The sequence below is a fragment of the Heterodontus francisci genome, chromosome 17 (assembly GCF_036365525.1).
Source record: "Heterodontus francisci isolate sHetFra1 chromosome 17, sHetFra1.hap1, whole genome shotgun sequence".
In the NCBI taxonomy this organism is placed as follows: Eukaryota; Metazoa; Chordata; class Chondrichthyes; order Heterodontiformes; family Heterodontidae; genus Heterodontus; species Heterodontus francisci.
The window spans coordinates 30,142,854-30,167,543 of NC_090387.1; the positions used below are offsets into that span (position 1 = coordinate 30,142,854).

Genomic DNA, 24,690 nt, shown 5'->3' on the forward strand with positions numbered 1-24,690 from the left:
TATTCCCTACCACATCCCCACCATTCTCATACCACCTACCTACACTAGGGGCAATTTACAATGGCCAATTTACCTATCAACCTGCAAGTCTTTGGCTGTGGGAGGAAACTGGAGCACTTGGTGGAAACCCATGCAGTCACAGAGAGAACTTGCAAACTCCGCACAGGTGGTACCCAGAACTGAACCCAGGTCGCTGGAGCTGTGAGGCTGCGGTGCTAACCGCTGCGCCACTGTGCCGCCCCTTGTGCGAGTTTAAGGGGTTGCGCTGGAGCGTAGAGCTCCAAATTGGCAGTGCTGGTGTCAAATCATTTTACGCAGTGATGTCACAATCTGCCTGCTCTGCATTCATCTGGTGGATGCTCCCTTCACGCACACTAACACACTCACCAAAATGGCATACAGCAGGGAAAGATGTGTGTGTACTGTGAATGCCATCTTAGAGGCAAAATGTCACTCATAGCACTGAAAGATTGGGCACTATGGAGCTGAATTTTGTGACCATTTTATTTTGATCTAATTAGGTTGGATAGTGTTTATATTTTTGAAGGTTTTAGAAGTTGTGTTTCTGGATCGTTTGTGTAACTTAATTTTGATTACTTTTTGTGTTTTTGATGATCCAGAATGCTTGAAACAAGTAGTTGCATGCAATTGAAGTGGCTCATGAGAAAGTCATTACAGTCAAATTGTCATCTCACATACATGTGCAATAAATTCCACGTTCCACATATAAGAGGTAACAAGCCAATATAACATACTGTTCTGAGGCACATAAACTGTGTAAAACTAAATAGTGAATATTTGATTATTTTTATTCAAAAAGCACTATGGTTTGCTATAGTGACCATTTGAGCTTTACTTTAATACAGTGATGCCGAATTTCTGGTTGCTTTAGAGTAGTGATTGACACCAAAATTAAATTTCCCTCATGCAAACTAATTCTATAATCACTTAGATTATTTAATAAATGCTTTCTTAATATCAAATATCAACTTCTAAAGCGTCTTTTAGTAACAGATCATGTTGTTGCCATAGACAGCAGTTTGCTCCTACTTTAGATCATCTCCAAAGCAAGGCTGTGGAATCTGGTTATTAGCTGCAACTAGTTGATATAAAATATTAGGAAAAAATAGGGGAATGAAAACTAAACTTATAATTTGCTATTAAATATAAAATGATTCCTAGAGGTGACAGGAGATGATTGAATAAGGTTGAAATTCAGGATAGCTCCAGGCACACTATCCAGCACTGACTGGACCAAGAACACAGCACCAAAACTGCATGCTCGATTAAACTTGCCAATCTGTAGGCACAAAGCAAATATTGTCTATATTTTAATGTTACATAAAATTGCCTCAGTGTTCCCAATATTTTGATAATTACTTCCCCACTTTTCTTCTAGGTTAGTACCTGAAAATGAATATATAGTTCCTGTGGGTTGCAGTAATCTTTGATAATGTATATGGTTTGGGTCAAAATTTGTCTCCCAAATGTTCACTTAGCAGCTATAATTGGAACATAGGAGCAGGAGCAGGCCATTCAGCGTGTCAAGCCTGCTCCACCATTCAATTAGATCATGGCTGATCATTTCCTCAACACTACTTTCCCATGCTATGCCCATATCCCTTTATGTCATTAGTATCCAGAAATCTATCGATTTCTGTCTTGAACATGCTCAATAGTGAGCTTCCAAGGTTCTCTGGGGTATAGAGTTCCGAAGATTCACCACCCTCTGAGTGAAGAAATTCCTCATCTCAGTCTTAAATGGCCTACCCCTTATTCTGAGACCATGTCCCCTGGTTCTAGACTCACCAGCCAGGGGAGACATCCTTTCTACATCTACCCTGTCATGCCCTGTAAAATATTTGTAAGTTTCAATGAGATCATTTCTCATTCTTTGAAACTCTAGCGAATACAAGCCCAGTTTCCTCAATGTCTCCTCATAAGACAATCCTGCCATCCCAGAGATTAGTCTGGTGAACCTTCGTTGCACTCCCTCTATGGCAAGTATATCCTTCCTTAGATAGGGAGATCAACACTGTACACAATACTCCAGTTGTGGTCTCACCAAGGCTCTATACAATTGCAGCAAGACATTTTTGCTCCTGTATTCAAATCTCCTTGCGATGAAGGGCAACATACCATTTGCCTTCCTAATTGTTTGCTGCACCTGTATGCTAGCTTTTAGTGACTCCTGAAAAAGAACACCTAGGTCCCTTTGGACATCAACACTTCCCAAACTCTCACCATTTAAGAAATACTCTTGTCTTTCTGTTTTTTCCTACCAAAGTGGATAACTTCACACTTATTCACATTAAAGTCCATCTGCTATGTTCTTGCCCTTTCACTTAGCCCGTCCAAGTCCCCTTGTAGCCTCCTTGCATCCTTCTCACAACTTACATTCCCACCAGTTTTGTGTCATAATAATCTATTGTCTAAGTCGCCCAAAATTTAGAATTTGTTTTCCTTTACATCTTGAAGAATGTCAAAACAGTTAATACTATGCTACAAAGTACAGCATTTGCTTCTGTTGTAATAGAATCATTTATAGTACATAAGGTGGCCATTCAGCCCATCGGGTTCATGCTGGCTCTCCGTGGAGTAACCCAGTCAGTTCCACTACCACCCTCGAGCTCCATAGCCCTGCAGGTTTATTTCCTTCAAGTGCCCATCCAATTTCCTTTTGAAATCATTGATCGTTTTCACCATCAGGCTGAATTTTCCCAGCCCATTGGGGTTAGGCTGGGAGGTGGGAGGGATCGGAATCTCAGGATGAATGGAAGCCCGACATTTTCACGACGGAACCAGATATTCCAAGGGGCAGCTGGCATGGTGGGAGGACCTCACACATGCGGCGGGAAGGTAATTAAGCCTTTTAAACAGGCAATCAGCTTCAAGTTTATTGGGATTTTCAGATTTTTTCCAGTAATGCACAGGAACCACAGGGCTAAGAAGGTGGTGATTTAGCAGAATGTCAGTTCTGGTTCTGGATGGCAGCCATTGTGAATCTTAGCCTGGCATGGCAGGGAGGATGGAACAGTATAGGCATTGGCACTGTCAGTCGAGAGAAGATGAAAAATTGCCTCTCACTGGAGATGGGGGGAACACAGGAGAAGGGCACAGAGGGAACACAACTAGCCTCCTGTGCTAAGAAGACTGAGGCTCAGCTACCTTCGAATGTCGAAGCACAGTTCGTCAAAGATTCCGCCTCTCCAAGGAGACCATCACAGAGCTGTGTGCCATGATGGAGGGCAAGCTGAGCCCCATGGAAAGTAGTGGCCACCTAATGTCAATGGCACAGAAGGTCACCGTGGTGCTGAATTTCTATGCCTCAGGATCATCACAGGGATTCACTGGAGTTACCCGTGGGATCTCTCAGTCTGCGGCTCATCATTGCATCAAGATGGTAACCTATGCCATCTTCTAGAGGGCGAGACAGTACGTGCTCTTTGGCATCGATCCGGATAGTCAGGCTGAGTGGGCCAATAAAATAAAAGCAAAATACTGTGGATGCTGGAAATCTGAAATAAAAACGGAAAATGCTGAAAATACTCAAGCAGGTCTGGCAGCATCTGTGGAGAGAGAAGCAGAGTGAATGTTGCAGGTCTGTGACCTTACATCGGAAATGACAAAGGTTAGAAATGTAGTAGGTTTTAAGCAAGTGATGTTTGTGCTTTTGGACAAAGCTGTCCATTATTCTGTCATTAGGACTCTCTCTGGACTAATGCTTTATCTTTCACCACACCATTAGCATTTCTTTTGCCTTTGTACCATGACATCTTTATCATTTAATCTCTCCTGCCCTCTGTCTTATCACACACCTCCCTTTTGTTCTCTTCCCCCCAGCCCTACTTCACTTGCTTAAAATCTATTACATTTCTAACCTTTGCCAGTTATGATGAAAGATCACAGACCTGAAATGTTAATTCTGCTTCTCTGTCCACAAATTCTGCCAGGCCTGCTGAGTATTTCCAGCATTTTCTGTTTTTATATCTGAGTGGGCCATTGCTGAGTTCCTCCAGGTGCAGGATGTCATCGACTGCAAGCATGTGGTCATAAAGGCGCCCACTGACCACGCTGCAGCCTTCATCAACAGGAAGGGCTTCCACTCACTCAATGCAAATCTAGTCTGTGACCACCGCAAACACTTCCTGCAGGTGTGTGCATGGTTCCTGGGAAGCAGCCACGATACCTACTTACTAAGGCAGTCCCAGGTGGCAGACCTTATCAGACACCTCGCGCACCTTCAAGAATGGATACTGGGTGACGAGGCCTGAAGACGTGGCTACTGACGCCTGTGGGAAACCCTGGTACTGCTGCAGAGGAGTGGTACAACACCTGCCACGGAACATCTCGCACAACCATCGAGCAGGTCATAGGGCTTCTGAAGATGCTGATCACATGCCTGGATAGATCTGGTGGAGCCCTTCGGTATGCCCCAGCAAGAGTCTCGTATATCGTGATGGTGTGCTGTGCACTGCACAATCTGGCACTACAGATGGGACAGCATTTGAACAATGAGGATATTGTGAAGCGTAATGCCTCCTCTGACAATGAGGAATTGGAGGAAGGTGCTGACCAGGCGCAGGATGCTGAAGAACTCCAGGGACCGCAGGCAAGGTGCCATGAGATATGTGCAAGGGAGTCTCAGGAGGCACTAATACAGACATGTTTCACATGATCATTAATAACACATCCTTACAATTCAACAAAGCTTTAGCACTGTGCTGCCCTGTTGCCACTTCCTTCATTGGCCTTGCTATTTACCTGCACCCAGTAAGACATTAGACTGCGGCATGGGGAATGCATCGACCTCACATGGTGTTGTCCCACTCATCGCACCCTTTGACGGAGCCAGGGTAGTCCTAAAGTCCCAGCGATCTGCCAGAAATGTAAGGATACCTCTTGCTTTGTCACATCACACATTTATTGGTGAACAATAAATTGCAAGGCAGCATGCTTTAACAAAATATAAACCCGTGATCCTCGACTACAGATAGGTGCTCTTCTTAAATTTCGTAGGTGTGCTTCTATGTTGTGTTCCCCCTGCACTGTCAGCTGAGGTGGAGGCAGGCTGCTGATCTTGCTGCCCCGTGGCTTTGGATGACTTTGGTTGTTGTCCTCTGACTGCCTGAAGGACCCTGGCATATTGAGGGTCTCCCACACAAGTGCAGGAGTCTCCTCTGCCATTGCGACTAAGTGAGGCACTTGCGTCATTGAAGAAAGGGGCTGAAGAGCTGCTGCTTACACCAGGAACACCCTGAGAGGAGCCCCCAGATGCATCAGGCAGCCGCTCCTCTACCCTTTCACGGTACACCTGCACCCCCTTGCTCACCTGGAGGAGAGTGAGGACCTGGTGGTGAGTCCAGGCGCTTTGTCACCCCCCTCCCGCCCCCCCCCCCCCTTGCCCACTGCTATTCAACCCAGCCATTGCTGCACAAAGCTCATGGAGTTGATGATGGCATGCAGGTCTGCACACATCTCCAGCATCCATTGGGTGGTTTACTGGATATGGCTGTCCTTGAGGGTTACCACTTTTTCGATGGAAGAAGCCAAGTGCGCACACGGCAGAGACAATGGTGACACTCATGGACTGGATGGACACTATTATCTGTGCTAGGAAGCTCTGCTAGATGTTCCCTCACCTCACTCTAGCTCCAGCATCTGCCACCTTGCTGACGACTCCAGAGGCATGTCATCAGCCTGAGGCTCAGCAACGCCGGGCCCTCCCACAGTCCTCCAAGTGTCGGTGGTTTTGGTTGTCACAGCCTCCATCAGCTGCTCAGACGCGTCTGTGCTGTACCCACCAGATTGTGATCCCAGAACTACTTGCTAGCAGATACCCGCTGATGAGTGAATATCTGCGCTGGTGGAAGGTGCAGGGAAATGATATGACGGTACGTCCTCTGTGGCTCCCTCCTCCTCCTCAGAGGTGGACAGCTGTCCCCCGATCTCTGGAACTATCTGCTCATGTCTTTGACCTGCATGAGAGAGAAGATTAATTCGAGGATAATGCGCATTCCATCCTTTAGACGACTCCCAGTGTGGAGTTCCATGTGACCTGTGTTGGACACATGAGCACTATGCCTTGTGTTCGCCAGAGGCTATCTTGTTCCAATCCATTTGGCCACTCACACTCTTGTGTCTCCACTCCTGTCTCCAAGTTCAAGAGTCTCCTCCTCCATGGGGGTCAAGATTGTGAAATAAAGGATGCCACTGCTGGTCTTCATCCTTTCCTTGGCATTGTGGACAGTATTCTCCTGCAAGAACATAGATGGCCATTGTTAGTCGCCCCACAAAGACATGAACAACACTTATGCTGGTGGCCATCGGACTGCCCATGATGGTGTTACAGGAATGCCTCCTGCATGCAGTCACTCAGAAGCAGCATTGCAGGAGTCAACTCTGACAGACTGGGCCATTTACCGGGATGCTGCCATGTCTAAAACAGGCAATGCTGCTGCCTGGCCGAATTGCCACTGATTGGGTTGGCATTCCTTTTCTGGCAAGCCCAGACTCATGCATGACCACATGTAAGCCTCTAAAGAAAGCAATGTGTGGTGCACTCATCTTGGCGGATCATATGAGGTCATTAAACCGCTTGTGGCACTGCAGCCAGGTTTGAGGGACGACACTATGTCAGCTGGCCTCCTCTGCAATCTGTGTCCAGGCTTGCTTGCTCTGGCCGGCAGATCTCCTTCTCCTGTCCTGGGGGTAGAGGGCCTCCTGCCTTGGCTGAGCAGCCTGGAGGAGAACTGCAGGGAGGCAACGCTAAACTGTGGGGCCATCTGAGATCTTCCCACTGCTATTCCTTGGTAGGTCTTCTTTCTCATATCTTCTGCTAAGGCTTCTTTTGGTTAGATTGATTTTACTGAGTTCTGGCAGCCCTTTAAATATGGCGCCAGTGCTTCCAGCAGCATGACCGCACGCCACCACTGCCTCCTTACTGGACGCCTCCTCCGCCTCTCAGCAGATAATTGGCCAGTCACCACAGAATACCAATTCCCAGTCTGCCCCTCTGCCCAAGCGATGGCGTGACATTGGGCCCTGCCACAAAATTCAGCACATTGATTTATATTCTGGGGGTTATCATTACAATGTTAAATATGCAGGTTATTAAAAAATATTTAGTGAAACTATTTCATAATAAAATCTTGGGCTGGATTTAGGCATTGTGGGTGGGGGGGGTGCGGGGGGTCCCGTCAATGGGCCAGAAAGCAGGATGCAACCCTGCTACGGCAGTCTGCAGGACCCAGGGCCACATCTTGTGGTTATCTGTCTCCATGGCCAGACTTTTAAAGCTCCCCCAACCCCCCACCGCTGGGAGCGGGCTGGGAGGCCGGTCGGGGGGCGTAAAATCATGCAAAGGTGTGCCGTACCTGTCGCCTACCCGCTCCACTGCCATTTTACCAGCAGCAGGGAAGGTGGCAAACAGCTCGCCCGCCACCAGGCCAATTGAGGCCCTTAACTGGCCAATTAATTGCCACTTAAGGGACTCCTCCTGCTGCTGCTCCCAGTTGAACCTGGTGGCCTCCTTGCAAGCTCGGGGGTGGCCCTCCTGATTGAGCACCATGTGCCCCATGGAGACCCCCCACAGCGGCACAAGCCAGCCCCACTGGAACACTTCCCCCTGCCCTCTTGATTGACACCCCTCCCCCCCTCGCTGGGGGCCAGCCAGTTGTCCCCGGTGAGGCCCAAAACCCCACTCACCCTTTTTGGGGTGGCATCCATGTTGCTCCTCTCACTAGGTGCAGTCCTAGCAGTGGCCATAACTCTCAGTGGTGCTGCTGGGACTGGGGAGCTGCCGGCAGAGGGGCAGAAGTCCCGACCGAGGCTAATTAAGGGTCTGGGCCATGTAAAATTACAGCTTGGCTTCCAGGCCTGGAAGAGGCGGGCTCTTCCCTTTTTAGCCATTGGATAGGCCTCCACCGCAATACAAAATTCCAGCCCATGTCAATCGGAGGGCCAGCAACTCAGCAGCGCCACTGGGAGCGGTGGCCACTGCTGGTACTGTGTCTGGAAGAAGAGGATGCAATGGATGGACAGAATCACAGAATTGTTACAGCACAGAAGGAGGCCATTTGGCTCATTGTGTCTGCACCGGCTCGCCAAACGAGCAATTCACCCAGTGCCATTCCCCCCGCCTTCTCCCCGTAACCCTGCACATTCTTCCTTTTCATAGAACAGTCTAATTTCCTTTTGAATGCTCCAATTGAATCTGCCTTCACCGCACTCTCCGGCAGCACATTCCAGACCTTGACCACTCACTGCATGAAAAAGTTTTTCCTCATGTCGCTTTTGTTTCTCTTACCCATTATTTTAAATCTGACAGTGAACTCACAATCAGATAAGTGGGGTCTGGGGGCGCTGGGGCTAGTCAGGCAGGCCCCAGTGAGGCAGTTGTTGCATGGGGGGGGGAGGGGAATGCTTTGTGGTTGTGGCCATTGCTGCCAGGGGCCCCTCCATAGACCAAAGATTGCCTGAATAGGAAGCCCTCCTCCACCCCCATGAGTCTGCTGGGAGATCACCAGGGTTTACCTGGCAGTCTCCCCATGTGGCAGAGGGCCTCTCCGCCACTGGTAAAATGGCAGCAACAGCAGGAAGAGGCCCTTAATTGGCCACTTAAGTGGCTCAATTGGCCTCTGGGTGGGAGGGCCGTCTATTTTACGGGGTCTCCCTGCCTCACAAACGTCCCCAGAGGGCTGGTAAAATCCAACCTCTTGTGTTTCACAATAAAAATTTTGCAATATGAGCAACTGGCTGATTAAGCTACATGTCAAGTGAAAGACAGATATTTAATGGAGGAAGATCGAGCAAGATTAGTGTTTAGAGCAAAGGCAACATGTTAAGACAGCTTAAAGATATAGAGGACAATTTTAAGGTAATCTTATTTGGAAATTGGAAGACCTGTTGCAGCACTGGTTTTACACCCTGCCCAATGTTACTCTCCATTGAAGTCAACAGAAAGTAATATTGACGGCGTGTAAAATCGACGTTCCCCCCCAATCCTGTGGGTTTCCCGCCTACCAAGTTAGATTAAAATTACTCCCATGTTATCCCACAATTTTTAAATCTCTTCCCAAAATAACCAGTCTGAAATAAGTGTAAATTACAGATTTGTTTTGGGTGTAGATTGCGAAATTTGGATCCATAGCACCACTGGAGATGGCGCTACAGAAGCTGGAGACCCTCTGAGAGGGGTGCACTGTACATCCATCTGCTTCTGGCGCGGCCCAAGTGACACTCCGTGCTGGGATGGGTGCTTGCTTGTTGAGTATGTCAGAATGTTAAGTAGTATGTCAAAAATGATCTGCTTTCATTTATACTTGACAGACACCTTGATATTAATACTTGATCGTGCGCAACTTTAAAATATCAGAAAGCAAAGCATGATTCTTTAAAAGTCCAGCGTGTACCGGAAGCCTCTGCACTGGTGCTGTCATGACATCACTCAGCCCTACTGGCTGGTTTGATGCTCTTTTTGTGACCTTGGACCACGCACGTCCATTCAACATATTGGCTTGTCACTTGAATTTTACATTCAGTTTGAGGGAGAGAAGAGTGGGTCTAAGACTAGTATTTTAAAGTGAAATAATGGCAATTATGAGGGCATGAAAGCAGAGCTAGCAAAATTGAACTGGCAAAGTAGGTTAAGGGATAGGTTAATAGAGATGCAGTGGCAGACATTTAAGGGGATATTTCAGAATACACAGAATTGATACATTGCAATGCGAAAGAAAAATTCCAAAGGGCGAACCCACCATTTGTGGTTAACTAATAAAGTTAAAGATAGTATCAAACTTAAAGAAAAAGCATATAATTGAACAGAGATGGGTGGCAGGTCAGAAGATTGGACAGAATATAAAAAGCAGCAAAGATTGACTTCAAGATGAATAAGGAGGGAAAAATTAGAGTATGAGATAAAGCTGGTTGGAAATATAAAAGATATTTAAAAAAGAAAAGAGTTAACAAAGTGAGCGTTGGTCCTATGGAAAGTGAGTCTGGGGAATTAATAACGGAAAATAAGGAGATGACAGATGAATGTAACAGCTATTTTGTATCTGTCTTCACCATAGGGGATACAAGTAACATCCCAGAAATAACTGTAAATCATGAAATGGAACAGAGGGAGGAACTCAAGAAAATAATCACCAGGGAAATGGTACTGAGCAAATTGTTGGCGCTGCGGGCTGACAAGTCCCTGGGTCCTGATGGACTTCGTCCTAGGGTCTTAAAAGAAGTGGCTAGTGAGATAGTTGATGCGTCGGTTTTAATTTTCCAAAATTCCTTAGATTTGGGACGGTTCCATTAGATTGGAAAATAGCCAATGTAACTCCTTTATTCAAAAAGGGAGGGGGACAGGAAACAGGAAACTACAGGCCAATTAGCTTAACAGCTGTCATAAGGAAAATGTGAGAAGATATTATAGCAGGGCATTTAGAAAAATTCAAGGTAATCAGGGAGAGTCAACATGGTTTTGTGAAAGGAAAATCATGTTTAACCAATATATTGGAGTTCTTTGAAGAAGTAACGTGTGCTGTGAATAAAGGGGAACCGGTGGATGTACTACACTTAGATTTCCAGAAGGCATTTGATAAGGTGCCACATCAAATATTATTGTGGAAAATAAAAGCTCATGGTGTAGGGGGTAACATTTTGACATGGATAGAAGATTGATGAGCTAACAGGAAACAGAGAGTAGGCATAAATGGGTCAATTTCTGGTTGGCAAGAAGTAACGAGTGGTGTTCCACAAGGATCTGTGCTGGGGCCTCAACTTTTTACAATTTATATAAATGACTTGAATGAAAGGACCAAAGGTATGGTTGCTAAATTTGCTGATGACACAAAGATAAGTAGGAAAGTAAGTTATGAAGAGGACATGATGGTTTAAAAGGATATAGATAGGTTAAGTGAGTGGGCAAAGATCTGGCAAATGGAGTATAATGGAGGAAAATATGAAATTGTCCATTTTGGCAGGAAGAATAAAAAAGAAGCATATTATCTAAATGGTGAGAGATTGCAGAGCTCTGAGGTGCTGAGGGATCTGGTTGTCCTACTGCATGAATCGCAAAAGGTTGGTATGCAAGTACAGCAAGTAATTAGGAAAGCTATTAGAATATTATCATTTATTGTGAGGGGAATTGAATACAGAAGTAGGGAGGTTATGCAAGGCATTGGTGAGACCACCTCTGGAGTACTGTGTACAGTATTGGCCTCCTTATTTAAGGAAGGATGTAAATGTGTTGGAAGCAGTTCAGAGAAGGTTTACTAGACTAATACCTGGAATGGGCGGGTTGTCTTATGAGGAAAGGTTGGACAGGCTAGGCTTGTATCTGCTGGAATTTAGAAGAGTAAGAGGTGACTTGATTGAAACATAAAAGATTCTGAGGGGTCTTGACAGGGTGGATGTGGAAAGGATGTTTCCTGTTCGGGAGAATCTAGAACTAGGGGTCACTGTTTAAAAATAAGGAGTCGCCCATTTAAGACAGAGGAGAAATGTTTTCTCAGAGGGTCGTGAGTCTTTGGAAGTCTCTTCTTCAAAAGGCAGTGAAAACAGAGTCTTTGAATATTTTTAAGGCAGAGATAGGTGGATTCTTGATAAGCAAGAGGATGAAAGGTTATTGGGGCCAGGCGGGAATGTGGAGTTGAGGTTACAATCAGATCAGCCATGATCTTGTTGAATGGAGGAGCAAGCTCGAGGGTTCGAGTGGCCTGCTCCTGCTCCTAATTCGTATGTACGTTCATACGTTCACCAAAGAATATGCGTGCAGCTGCAGTTGGAACCCAGCACCAGCGTTATTTAAAGAGCCTGGCAAACAACTTGTAGGTAAAGTTATTTAGAAGAACCTCTGCTATTGCAAGGTCTCTGGAAGTACAGTGGAGTGTTTTTGGAGGTGTTGTGGTGAGTTCCTGGACTTGGCAGGGAGTGTTTCTGCATCCTCACGGGAGGACAGTGGATTAGATGACCGCTGCACACAAAGGCTGCAACAGGCACAGGGGCTGCAGTTGCTGTGTTTCTGGGTCTGCAGTATGACAGGGATATGGAGCATAGGCTGCGGAGAGGGTAAGCTCTGTGTGATGCCTCTGCCAAGTTGGAGCTTTACTCCTTTATGCTCCTTGACAGTGTCAGGATGCTGTCTGGTAAGCCAGCCAATGCATCCAGCATCGCGCTGTGCGTCCTCCTGTATATTGGCCCATCGAGGTCCTCATCTGAGTTCCCTGTAGCAGAACTCATCTGTGGCCTTGCCCTCTGGTGTTCTGGCACACAAACTATCCTTTCTCCCTGCCAGCTTGCTCATCATGCCAGATAGTAGCATGAGGGTTGAGAAGGGGCATAATGCACAAACGTACCATCATCCTCACGTCTGGGCGATGCCGATGCCATGTGCTGTGTCATAGCCGCACCATGGTGTGGAAGACTATCTCCTGTGTGAGGCTCAGGAGATACTGGCGTTCTTGTCCCCCATTGGTTCTGTTATGCGCCCTTATATTGTGTGCCACCTTGCCCTGCAAGAGAGGGCAGAATGTCAGTGATTGTGTTGAACTATGTTTGGGTGATGTTCCTGCCATAGTTGAATAGCTGTAAATATGTAGGATCAGCAGGAGTTGGGTGTGAGTCTGGCATCATTAGAATGTGTTTGAGCGTAAGGTGCAGTATCTGGATGTTTGTCATGAGTCCTGAGTGCCAGGGAGTGCTAATGGGTGAGTCATAGCGGTGTGGTGCATTAAATAGTATGAGTGGGTAGGAGATGTCAGTAACTTTGACTACCCAGATGAGGTCATTCGACTTTATGTTGCACTGCTGCCAGGTCCTCCGGGCCAGACATCGGGAATTGACCTTCCTGGCCCCTTGCTTCCAATCCCTCATGGCCTTCTTGCGGAACCATGAACTGTCTCTTCATATCCACCTCCATGATTAAGGCCTCCACTGCCCCATTCATGAACCTGGGAGCCCTCTGTCTGCCCTGGTGCTACACTTTCTTCAGAATTGCAGCAATGGCATTCAGCAGCAGCCTCCTGTGATTCAGTGCAGCTTCCCTTTAAGAGGGATAGACTGCCTTTAAGAACAGGCTGTCTGTACCACGTGCTCTCTGCGAATGCTGCTGTGCCCCCTGCTGAGTGCTCAGGCAGCCAGGAGCATGGACCACACTCAGACCAACACTACAGACAGGTAAATAAGGAAACAGCAAGTTTGCATGCTACCTACCTCTGCTGCAATGGGTGCAGACAGTTTGCAAGTCAGGACCCCTGTGCTCAGAAAATGGCACGGACCAATTTTTTTATGCCCTCAATCTTTACTGAAGGCATTGGTTTCACTGCTGTTTATGGTCAGGAGTATACCTAGTAAGTTCAATAAGCACATGGGCGGCGCAGTGGTTAGCACCGCAGCCTCACAGCTCCAGGGACCCGGGTTCGATTCTGGGTACTGCCTGTGTGGAGTTTGCAAGTTCTCCCTGTGTCTGCGTGGGTTTCCTCCGGGTGCTCGGGTTTCCTCCCACAAGCCAAAAGACTTGCAGGTTGGTAGGTAAATTGGCCATTATAAATTGTCACTAGTATAGGTAGGTGGTAGGGAAATATAGGGACAGGTGGGGATGTTTGGTAGGAATATGGGATTAGTGTAGGATTAGTATAAATGGGTGGTTGATGGCACAGACTCGGTGGGCCGAAGGGCCTGTTTCAGTGCTGTATCTCTAATCTAAAACACATTGTTTCCTTCCATTTATGGCAAATTAATTCACAACTTAAAATTTTTCAGAATAAAAGACATTTCACTGTGCTCACGATTATCATACTTAAATAGAAATATGTCCTTATACATGTGCTTTAACCGGTAATGGAGAGTGTCATTTAGAAAAATACATAATTAATTAAGGTGATCTTAATTCTTCCACTTCTTCAACAGAATGACAGAAAAAAGTTTCAACTTTTATCACTTGTGAATTAGTGGCTTTTCAGGTCTTCCCTCTTGCCCCAACCCTGTCAATGAGGATAATCGCTAGTTGGATGCTAGAGACAACTGAGAAGTGAATGTTTCAGCCATCACTAGATGGACATTAGATTCCAAGAATTTATGATAAATAGCATAGTGAGAAGCACGATTTGCATAAAATATGTGTTTTATTGCCACCATCATTCTGACCACACCATGGACACATGCCACACTCCATTCACTGATAATTTCATCAGATGGAGGTGAGGAGCTTCAGAAGCAATTGCTTGCATCTCTACCAATTATGGTAGCTACCACATTTTCTACATAGAAGTGCATTATCATATATCCAGATTCCAGGTCACATCCAGTGATAGCAAACTTCATTAGCGATACAATGGATATCTGTCTTCAACATGCTTGGTAATGTGCTAACTATTTGGATGTTTTAGGCATTCCAGTTCAGTCCTAGTTCTAGGTTTGCTCTTCATCAACTGTTTAACCTGGATCCTCCTTCAAAAGATTTTTGGCAAAGAGATATCCCTGTGAGAAAGCAGACTCTCTCTCCAGGGGTCAGTGTAGCCACTAATTCACAACTGAAAAGAGTTGAAACTTTTGTCTGTCATTCTGTTGAAGAAGTGGAAGAATTAAGATCACCTTAATTAATTATGTATTTTTTTAAATGACACTCTCCATTACAGATTAAAGCACATGTAGGCCAGAGCACACCCTCCCGAAAACTGTTTATCATTATTGCTGATCTATGATCACTATGAAATAATTTTGGGAAACATTTTCAGTATGTTACATCTATGTCAGCAGAAATTAAATCCCATGCAGATGTCAAAGTTGTGAGATGGTTGACATGTTTCAATGTTATTGAAACATTGAAACTTCAATATATGAAATAGTTAAAAGACATATCAGTTTTGTTAATTTGGGAATAGAAGTTGGGAGGAAAACAAGGGATCTCTATTTGTTTCTCTGAGAAGGATGCAGTTGATATACAGTTGTATGATAGATTTTAATTATATCTGTTTAATTCTAGTTGACAGATATCAAGAGATTTCTAGCTCAGGTTGAAGGTGAGAACGAGACACTGAAGGCTTGTAAATTGGAACAGAATACTGAGGTAAACATGTGGAAAAGAAAGTACATGCTAGTACTTTGCTTTTATGTTTTAAAAACAAGATTATTTTTCAATCACCTTGGTACCCCCCTCCCCAATTATTTCCTGGTATCCTCACAGATTGAGGAAAAGATTTTCACACTGCATGCTCTATTTTTCATATATTTTGCCAAATAGTTTTCTACAACTTTCATTGAAAATGTAACATCCCATAACAGATGTTAATATCTGGCTAATTAAAAAAGTCATAAGAAAATTTTACAGTAAAATTGTGCTAATTTATCATTTGGATGACTTGTTCAGCATTGTTTTTAATATTTTGGGCCATAAACCTCGTTGGAATAGCCTTGAAAGTTACCTGTAACTTTGTCAGTCATTGATTATCAGGTGTTCTTCACATACAAGATATACTCCATTTTTCCCCTTTCAGTATCCTTTTTATCTGTTAGTTGCCAATAATCATTACCATAAATGGTTACTGATTGCTCCCATGTATTTTCTGATTAAATTATTAAAATAAATTCATGGAACTTCTTCAGAATTTTAATTCAGGGCATTGCTTTAATTCTCCTAATGTTTCTTTGTCATTGGATATTTTATTCAAGTTTTAAAGTTTTTTTTAATTCAAGTTCCTTTTCAAAGGAAACAAATTTTGTTTGCCCTAAGTTGGACAAGTCTATGGAGAGCCTTAGCAAATTCCATAAGTCTGTTACTAAGGGAAAAAAAGCTCTGAACTGCCACTCTATTTAGCAGAATATATTGAGGAATAACTGTTACTCGTTAAGTGGGTTATATGTTTTTAATAGGTTCAGCCACCCCAGTAAATTTCACCACGTGCAAAATATTCAGGCAGTGGTATTAAATCTCTGTGGTTTTTCATTCTTGCCCAATTTTCTTTGCCCCACCACACACACACCAAGGAATATTTCACAAGAAATGTAATTTTAGAATTAATACTCCACAGGAGTGGATTTTTCTTATTTTGAGCACTTGGACATTTCTATTTGTAGGCTACTTGAATGCCAGTGTTGTGGAGAAGATCTATAATCTGGAATTCCACCAGGTCACTGTGGAATCAACAATTTCTTTAAGCTCTGTGTGAGGAGACCACAAGAATCATAGAATGGCTGCAGCACATAGCAAGTCATTTGGCCCATCAAGTTCACGCGGTCTCTCTCCAGGAGCAATTCAGCTGGTCTCACTCCACTGCCCTTTCCCTGTAACCCTGCAATTTTTTTAAATCTTCAGGTACTTATCCAATTCCCTTTTGAAAACCACAATTGAATCTGCCTCCACCACCTTCTCGGGCAGTGCATTCCAGGCACTAACCACATGCTGCTTAAAAATGTTTTCTCAACTCACCTGTGATTCTTGTGTCAATTGCCTTCAATTTGTGTCATCTGATTCTCGACCCCACCACCAAAGGGAACGGTTTCTATCGATTTATTCTGTCCAGACCGCTCATAATTTTGAATACGTCTATCAAATCTCCCCTCAACGTTCTCTTCTCTAAAGAGAACAACCCCAGCTTCTCCAATATATCCTCATAACTGAACTCCCTCATCCCTGGAGCCATTCTCATAAATCAAAAGCCTTCACATCCTTCCTAAAGTGTGGTGCCCAGAATTAGACACACTGGTCCAGTTGAGGCTGAATCTGTGTTTTATAAAGGCTCTTCTTAACTTCCTTGCATTTGCACCCTATGCCTCGATTTATAAAGCCCCTAGCGTCCTGAATGCCTTTTAACCACTTTCACAACCTGCCCTGCCACCTTCAACGATTTGTGTACATATACCCCCAGGTTCCTCTGCCCCTGCACCCCTTTTAGAATTGTTCCATTTAGTTGATATTGGCCGGAATTTTACATTGGGCGGGAGGCCCCACCCACTGGCCAAAAACTTGGGTGCATGCCCGCCTCCGCCGGGCCTGGGGAGCAACGCCAGAATTTTATGCTCCCCAGGCCCTTAATTGGCCTAGGGTGGGATTTCCGCCCCACTGAGAGCTGCTGGCCAATCAGCGGGCCAGCAGCTGTCAGTCCCAGCAGCGCCACCGGGGGGGGGGGGTGCCCTCCATGGGGCAAAAGGTGCCCGATCAGGGGTGCCCCCCGGCCCACAAAGTGGCTACCAAGTATAATCTGGCAGCCTCGTGGAGGACCTGAGCAGCAGCAGCGGGAGGAGGCCCTTAAGTGGCAGTTAATTGGCAACTTAAGGGCCTTGATTGGCCTGGGATGGGCGGGCCGTTTCTTGCTGCCACCGCTCCTCGTAAAATTACTGCAGGGGCGGGAAGGCATCAGGAACGACCCCCACCACCGGCCAGCTTCTGTGGGGGTGGGGGAGAGGCGTAAAATTCCAGCCATTGCTGCTCATTTTTCCTGCGGAAATGTAGCACTTCATATTTCTCTGCATCTGTCACTTGTCCACCCATTCCACCAGCCTGTTCATGTCCTCTTGAAGTTTATCACTATCCTCACAGTTCACAATATTTCCAAGTTTTGTGTCATCCGCAAATTGTGAAATGGTGTCCTGTACGCCCAAGTCTAAATCATCCATACTATATTAAGAAAAGCCATGGTGGAAAGGATTGAAGATAACTTGGCAGGCATGAGGAAGCCAGGAGGTAATATTAGAGATGAAAACCAAGGTGCACAGAGAATTGGGACAGACAGATGGCACTGGAGTTGGAAATAGTAAGGCATTAGGTGGGACAGAGTAAGAAGGAAAGTAATAAGGTCAAAATTAGGTTTACTGTGCATATATATGAATGCACAGAGTGTGGTAAATAAGGTTGATGAGCTGCAGGCGCAAATAGCCACGTGGAAATACGATGTTGTGGAAATAATGAAGACCTGCACAAAAAAAGGGCAGGACTGGGTACTAAATATTCCTGGATACAAGGTGGTCAGGAAAAATAGGGAAGGCAAGAAACGAGGAGGGGTAGCAGCATTAAGGAGAACATTACAATGGTGGAGCGAGAGGATGTACTAGAGGGGTCACGGACAGAATCGTTTTGCTCAGAGCTAAAAAAAAAAAACAATAAAGGCACCATTACATTTCAGGGTGTATTCTATAGGCCACCAACTAGTGTGAACAAATTTGTAGTATAATGGGGGAACTTGAATTATTCTAATATAGACCTGGATAATAATAGTGGAAAGGGCAGAGAGGGGCAAGAGTTTCTAGAGTGTGTTTAGGAGAATTTTTTACATCAGTATGTTTTCAGTTCAATGAGGAAGGAGGTATTGCTGGATCTGGTTCTAGGGAATGAGGTGGTTCAAGTAAATCAGTTGTCAGCAGGGGAACATTTAGGGGACAGTGATCATTGTATCATAAGGTTTAGGTTGGTTCTGGAAAAGGAGAAGGAGCAACACTGGATGGGCTAAATATTGGTAAAGAGGGAGGTATTGGACAGTCTGGCAGTACTTACGTTGATAAATCAGCAGGAACGGATGAGATGCATCCAAGGATACTGAGGGAAGTAAGGATGGAAATTTCGGAGCCACTGGCCATAATCTTCTAATCCGCACAGTAAAAATAATTAATTGGGGGAGGGCCAACTTCAATGGGGTGAGAACGGATCTGGCCCAGATAAATTGGAATCAAAGTTAGGCAGGCAAAACTGTAACTGAATAGTGGACTGCCTTTATAGAGGAGATAGTTCATGTACAGTCAAAAAACAGGGGGAAAGGTAGGGCAAACAAATTCAAGGCTTCCTGGATGACAAAAGAGATAGGGAGTAAGATAAAGCAGGAAAAGGTTGCATATCACAGATGACAGGTGGATAGTACAATTGAGAACCAAGCAAAATATAGAAGATTCAGACGGGAAGTGAAAAAACAAATAAGTGAAGCAAAGAGAGAGTATGTGAAGAGACTGGCAGCTAACATAAAAGGGAATCCAAAAGTATTTTATAGGCATATAAATAGTAAAAAGGTGGTTAAAAGGAGGAGAGGAGCCAACTAGGGACCTAAAAGAGGAAGTATGCATGGAACAGGAGGCATAGTGAAGTACTAAATGAGAACTTTGCATCTGACTTTATCAAGGAAGAAGATGCTGACCAAGTCATAGTGAAAGAGGACGTAGTTGACACACTGGATGGGCTAAATATTGGTAAAAAGGGAGGTATTGGACAGTCTGGCAGTACTTAAAGTTGATAAATCACCAGGAACGGATGAGATGCATCCAAGGATACTGAGGGAAGTAAGGATGGTAATTTCGGAGCCACCGGCCATAATCTTCTAATCCGCCTTAGTTACAGGGTTGGTGCCAGAGGACTGGAGAATTGCAAAGGTTACACCCTTGTTCAAAAAAGGGTGCAAGGATAAGCCAGCAACTAAATCTCGGTGGTGGGAAACCTTTTAGAAACGATAATCCGGAGCAAAATTAATAGTCACTTGGATGATTGCGGATTTATTAAGGAGAGCCAACGTTGACTTGTTAAGGGCAAATTGTGTTTAACTAACTTGTTTGAGTTTTTTGATGAGGTAACAAAGAGGACTGATGAGCGTAATGCGGTTGATGTGATAACATGGACTTTCAAAAGGCATTTGATAAAGTGCCACATGACAGGGTTGAAACCTAAGTTAGAGCAAATGGGATCCTCTGATTTATAAATAGGGGCATAGAGTACAAAAGCAAGGAAGGTATGATAAACCATTATAAAATATTGATTTGCCTCAACTGGAGTATTGTGTCTAGTTCTGGGCTCCACTCAGAAAGCATTAGAAAGGATGCAGAAAAGATTCATGGAATGGTTTTAGGGATGAGGAACTTCAATTACATGGATAGATTGGAGTAACTGGAGCTGTTCTCCTTGGAGAAGAGAAGATTAACAGGAGATTTGATAGAGGTGTTCAAAATCATAAGGAATCTGCAGAGTAGATAGGGAGAAAGTGTTCCCATTGGCAGAAGGATTGAGAACCAGATGGCACCAATTTAAGGTGATTGGCAAAAGAAGCAACGGCGACATGAGGAAAAGCTTTTTTACACAGCAAGCGGTTAGGATCTCCAATGCACTGCTTGAGAGTGTGGTCGAGACAGATTCCATTGAGGCCTTCAAAAGAGAATTGGCGAATTATCTGAAGTGATAAAGTTTTTAGGGCTATGGAGAAAAGGCAGGATGTGGAATAGGTGAACTGCTCTTCCTGAGAGCAGGCATGGACACGACAGGTCAAATGGCCTCCTTCGAAGCTGTAACCATCCTAGTACCGACTCCTGGGGAACCCACTACATACCTTCCTCCAGTCTGAAAAACAACCATTCACCACTACTCTCTGTTTCCTGTCACTCAGCGAACTTGGTATGCATGCTACCCTTGTCTCTTTTATTCCATGGGCCTCAACTTTGCTGACAAGCTGATCATGTGGCACTTTATTAACAAATCCATGCTGGCTTTCTTCCTTAATTAATCCGCTGTTATCCAAGTGACTGTTAATTTTGTCTTGGATTATCATTTCTAAAAGCTTTCCCACCACGGTGGTTAAACTGACTGGCTTGTAGTTGCTGGCTTTATCCTTGCACCCTTTTTTGAACAAGGGTGTAACATTTGCAATTCTTCAGTCCTCTGGCAATAGCCCCATATCTAAGGAGGATTGGAAGATTATGGCCAGTACCTCTGCGATTTACGCCCTTACTTGCCTCATCATCCTTGGATTCATCCCATCAGTCCTGGTGATTTATCAACTTTAAGTACAGCCAACTTTTCCAGTACCTCCTCTTTATTCATTTTTAGCCCATCCAGTGTCTCAATTACCTCCTGTGGCTTTTGTAAAGACAGATGCAAAGTATTCATTTAGTACTTCACCATGCCCTCTGCCTTCATGCATAGATCCCCTTTTTTTGTCCCTAATCGGCCCCACCTCTCCTCTTACTACCCTTTACTATTTTTATGCCTGTGGAAGACTTTAGGATTCCCCTTTATGTTAGTTGCCAGTCTCTTCTCATACTCTTGATTTGCCTCTCATTTCCTTTTTCACTCTCCCTTTGAACTTCCTGTAGTCAGCCTGGTTCTCTCTTATATTATCAACCTGACATCTGTCTCATACACCTTTTTTCTACCTCATCTTACCCTTTATCTCTTTCATCATCCAGGGATCTCTGGCTTTGGATGCCCCATCTTACTCCTCATGGGAATGTACCTCGACTGTACCCAAACAATCTCCTCTTTAAAGGCAACCCATTTTGCTGTTACAGTTTTGCCTGCCAATCTTTCATTTCAATTTACCCATGACAGGTCAGTTCTCAACCCATTGAAATTGGCCCTCCTGCAGTTAAGTATTTTTACTCTAGATAGGTCTTTGTCTTTTTCCACAGCTAATCTAAACCTTACAGTATTATGATCACTGTTCCAGTGGTAGATTTGCTCAAACGTGAGAGATAACTCATCTCCTGGCATTCGTATTGCTGGTCTCTACAAACAAGCATTGCAAAGTTTTCTTCTCCAAGTAACTTTGATCCCTGTATTTGGGTTGTAAAAAAGAACAAACAATTCCAAAATAAAAACAAAAAATACTGGAAATACTCAGCAGGTCAGGCAGCATGTATGGAGAGAGAAACATAGATAACATTGCAGGAGCTCTGGTGAAGGGTCATCACCTGAAATGTTAACTCTGTTTCTCCCTCCACATATACTGACAGACCTGCTGAGTATTTCCAGCATTTTCTGTCTTTAATTCCAAACATCAATCATGTTAGTCCTCTCCAAGAATTTCAGTCCTCTATTCTTTAGAATGTTGGGATGATCTAATGTACTATTATTGTTATTTAATGAGTTATCTGCACTTAGTTTATGTTAGCCAGCCCCTATATCTGTGCTTGGGTAAAGTGACCATCAATGATGATATGCTTGGTCACTGACCACAAAATCCAGCCTATTGTCTTCATTGGAGTGTGCATTTTTGCTGTTTTCAATGTTCAGGGTAGGCAATGGAACTTCAGTAACATCTATATCTATTTTCTTGGCTAACAGAAAATAATTTGAGTAAAAATGACATAATAGATTATAGAATAAGAGAATAGTAAGACTATTTTAAATTTGAGCTCAGCATTTATATATCAAGCGATTTTTTTGTTTGCATCGTAGATTGTAAAGCTCACAGCCACTATTCAGGATCTTGAGCAGTCTTCCCGAAATGCCAATTCAGCTTTTGCTGCTGAGGCAGCACAAAAATGCAAAGAATTGTTATCTACAAGAGAAGAGATTGCAAAGAAACTGGCAGAAACCCAGGCTCAACTCAATGAAAAAGATGAGACCATATGCAAACTTCACGCACAAGTACAAGATACCAACCTATGGGTGAGGGATGCAGCACATTAGTCTTGATAAGGGCATGTTTGCAATAGACATCCAGCAATTAGATGAAGAAACAGTATCTGTTTGTGTTGACCTAATTGCAATGTAATTTAAATGTATTCACTCAAAAAGCACTGTTCAATAGGGTCTTGATAATTCTTCACTTCCAAAATAATGTTTTTCTCAAAATATAATTTGAATGCAACAACAAAAATGTTGATGGTGTTGGAAATTGACTAAGTTGATTTCTATTCTTTTTCCAATGGCTCAATTTGTTTTACTTGAGTCCATAGATTAGAATACTATCTTGAAATTAGTTGAAAAGAAGGTTGTATGGTTTGAGGTATCTTTGAAATCTCATTGTATGTAAACAATGATGAATGACACTAAAATATTTTTGAGTGTTTGCTCAATATTGCTTTGCCTGGCTCCTATCCCCACATTGTCTCTTAAATAATTCTTGAAGTATTGAAGTAAAGCATTCTTATCACAACAACTTGCATGGTACCCTTAATGTAGAAAAATGCCCCAAAGTATTTCACAGAGAGGTAATCAAATAAATGGACAATGAGCCAAAAAATGAGTTTTTAGTGGGGGTTGACCAAAAGCTTGGTCAAAGAGATGGGTTTTATGGAGGGGTTGAAGGAGGAGCTTTGGGGAAATTCCAGACAGTAGGTCTAGGTGGTTAAAGGTGTGGCTGTGAATGGTGGACAAAAGGAAAGAGGGAAATGCATGAGGCCAGAATCAGAAGAATGGATCATTCTTGGCAAGGGGCTTGTAGAGTTGGAGGAGGTTACAGAGATGGGGAGGATTGAGGCCATGAAAGAATTTGAACACGGGGACAAGAATTTTAAATTAGAGATGTTTGAGTACTAAATGCCAATCCAGATCATCGAGGACAGGGACAATGCAATAGGAAAGGGCAATAGTGTTAGGGACAAGCTGAAGTTTACAGAGGGTAGGGGATGGGAGGTCTACCAAAGGAATTGTTGGTCCAGAAAATCGACCATGTTTTTCAGATGTTAAATTGTCTCCTAAGCCTTTGGTTTTATTCATTCCCAGGATGTGGGTGTCGCTGGCAAGGCAAGCATTTATTGCCCATCCTTAATTGAGAAGGTGGTGGTGAGTTTAAATGGTGATGGTGTTCCCACAGTGCTGTTAGGTAGGGAGTTAAATATGGCAGGCAGGCAGGAAATGCACACTCATTACAAGTCAGAAGTATGCCCCTTGCCATATTGGTGTTCAAGTGTCCAGGGACCATGCTTGAAGCCGTTGTTAGGCCCTTTGCATTTTCAAATAAAGGGTCTAAGACTTTTTTGAAGACCCTTATTCAATACTGGGTTATCCTGAACGCAGCTAGCTGATTTAATGTTTTAATTTTTTGCTCTTATTTACTATTTGTTTTTCAGTAACTTTCTGTAGGGCTGCTAGTTCCCATTGCCCCTTAAAGAAAGCACATAATGGGATTATCATTACAAATTATTCTGTAATGGAAATAAAGGTATACAGATTCCTCTGTACCCTTACTTCCTAGAAGAAGAGGAGGGGTACCAGAAATGAAAACAGAAAGTGCTGGAAATACTCAAATAAAAGCAAAATACTGCGGATGCTGGAAATCTGAAATAAAAACAAGAAATGCTGGAACCACTCAGCAGGTCTGGCAGCATCTGTGAAAAGAGAAGCAGAGTTAACGTTTCGGGTCAGTGACCCTTCTTCGGAACTGACAAATATTAGAAAAGTCACAGGTTATAAGCAAGTGAGTGGGGGTGGGGCAAGAGATAACAAAGGAGGTCTAGATTGGACCAGGCCACATAGCTGACCAAAAGGTCACGGAGCAAAGGCAAACAATATGTTAATGGTGTGTTGAAAGACAAAGCATTAGTACAGATTAGGTGTTAATATACTGAATATTGAACAGCAGCAAGTGCAAACCTGAAAAAAAAACAGTGGGTAAGCAAACTGAACAAATTAAGATGAAATGAAATAAATGCAAAAAAAAGATTGTGAAAAATGTAAAAAAGAATGTAAAAAAAAAAGGAAGAAAAAATAACTAAAAATGAAAGTAAAATGGGGGGCTGTCATGCTCTGAAATTATTGAACTCAATGTTCAGTCCGGCAGGCTGTAGTGTGCCTAATCGGTAGATGAGATGCTGTTCCTCGAGCTTGCGTTGATGTTCACTGGAACACTGCAGCAATCCCAGGACAGAGATGTGAGCATGAGAGCAGGGGGGAGTGTTGAAATGGCAAGCAACCGGAAGCTCAGGGTCCTGCTTGCGGACTGAGCGGAGATGTTCCGCAAAGCGGTCACCCAGTCTGCGCTTGGTCTCCCCAGTGTAGAGGAGACC

The 24,690-nt window shown here is 44.1% G+C and overlaps 1 protein-coding gene across 1 annotated transcript in view; it reads left to right on the forward strand.

Annotated features, from left to right (window-relative positions):
- LOC137378580 (early endosome antigen 1) overlaps nt 1-24,690 on the forward strand; it is a 1,009,825-nt gene that overhangs the window by 353,477 nt on the left and 631,658 nt on the right. Inside the window, exon 13 of the mRNA XM_068048885.1 lies at nt 22,136-22,348. Coding sequence (XP_067904986.1) covers nt 22,136-22,348 — 213 coding nt within the window. The remainder of the gene's footprint in view (nt 1-22,135; nt 22,349-24,690) is intronic.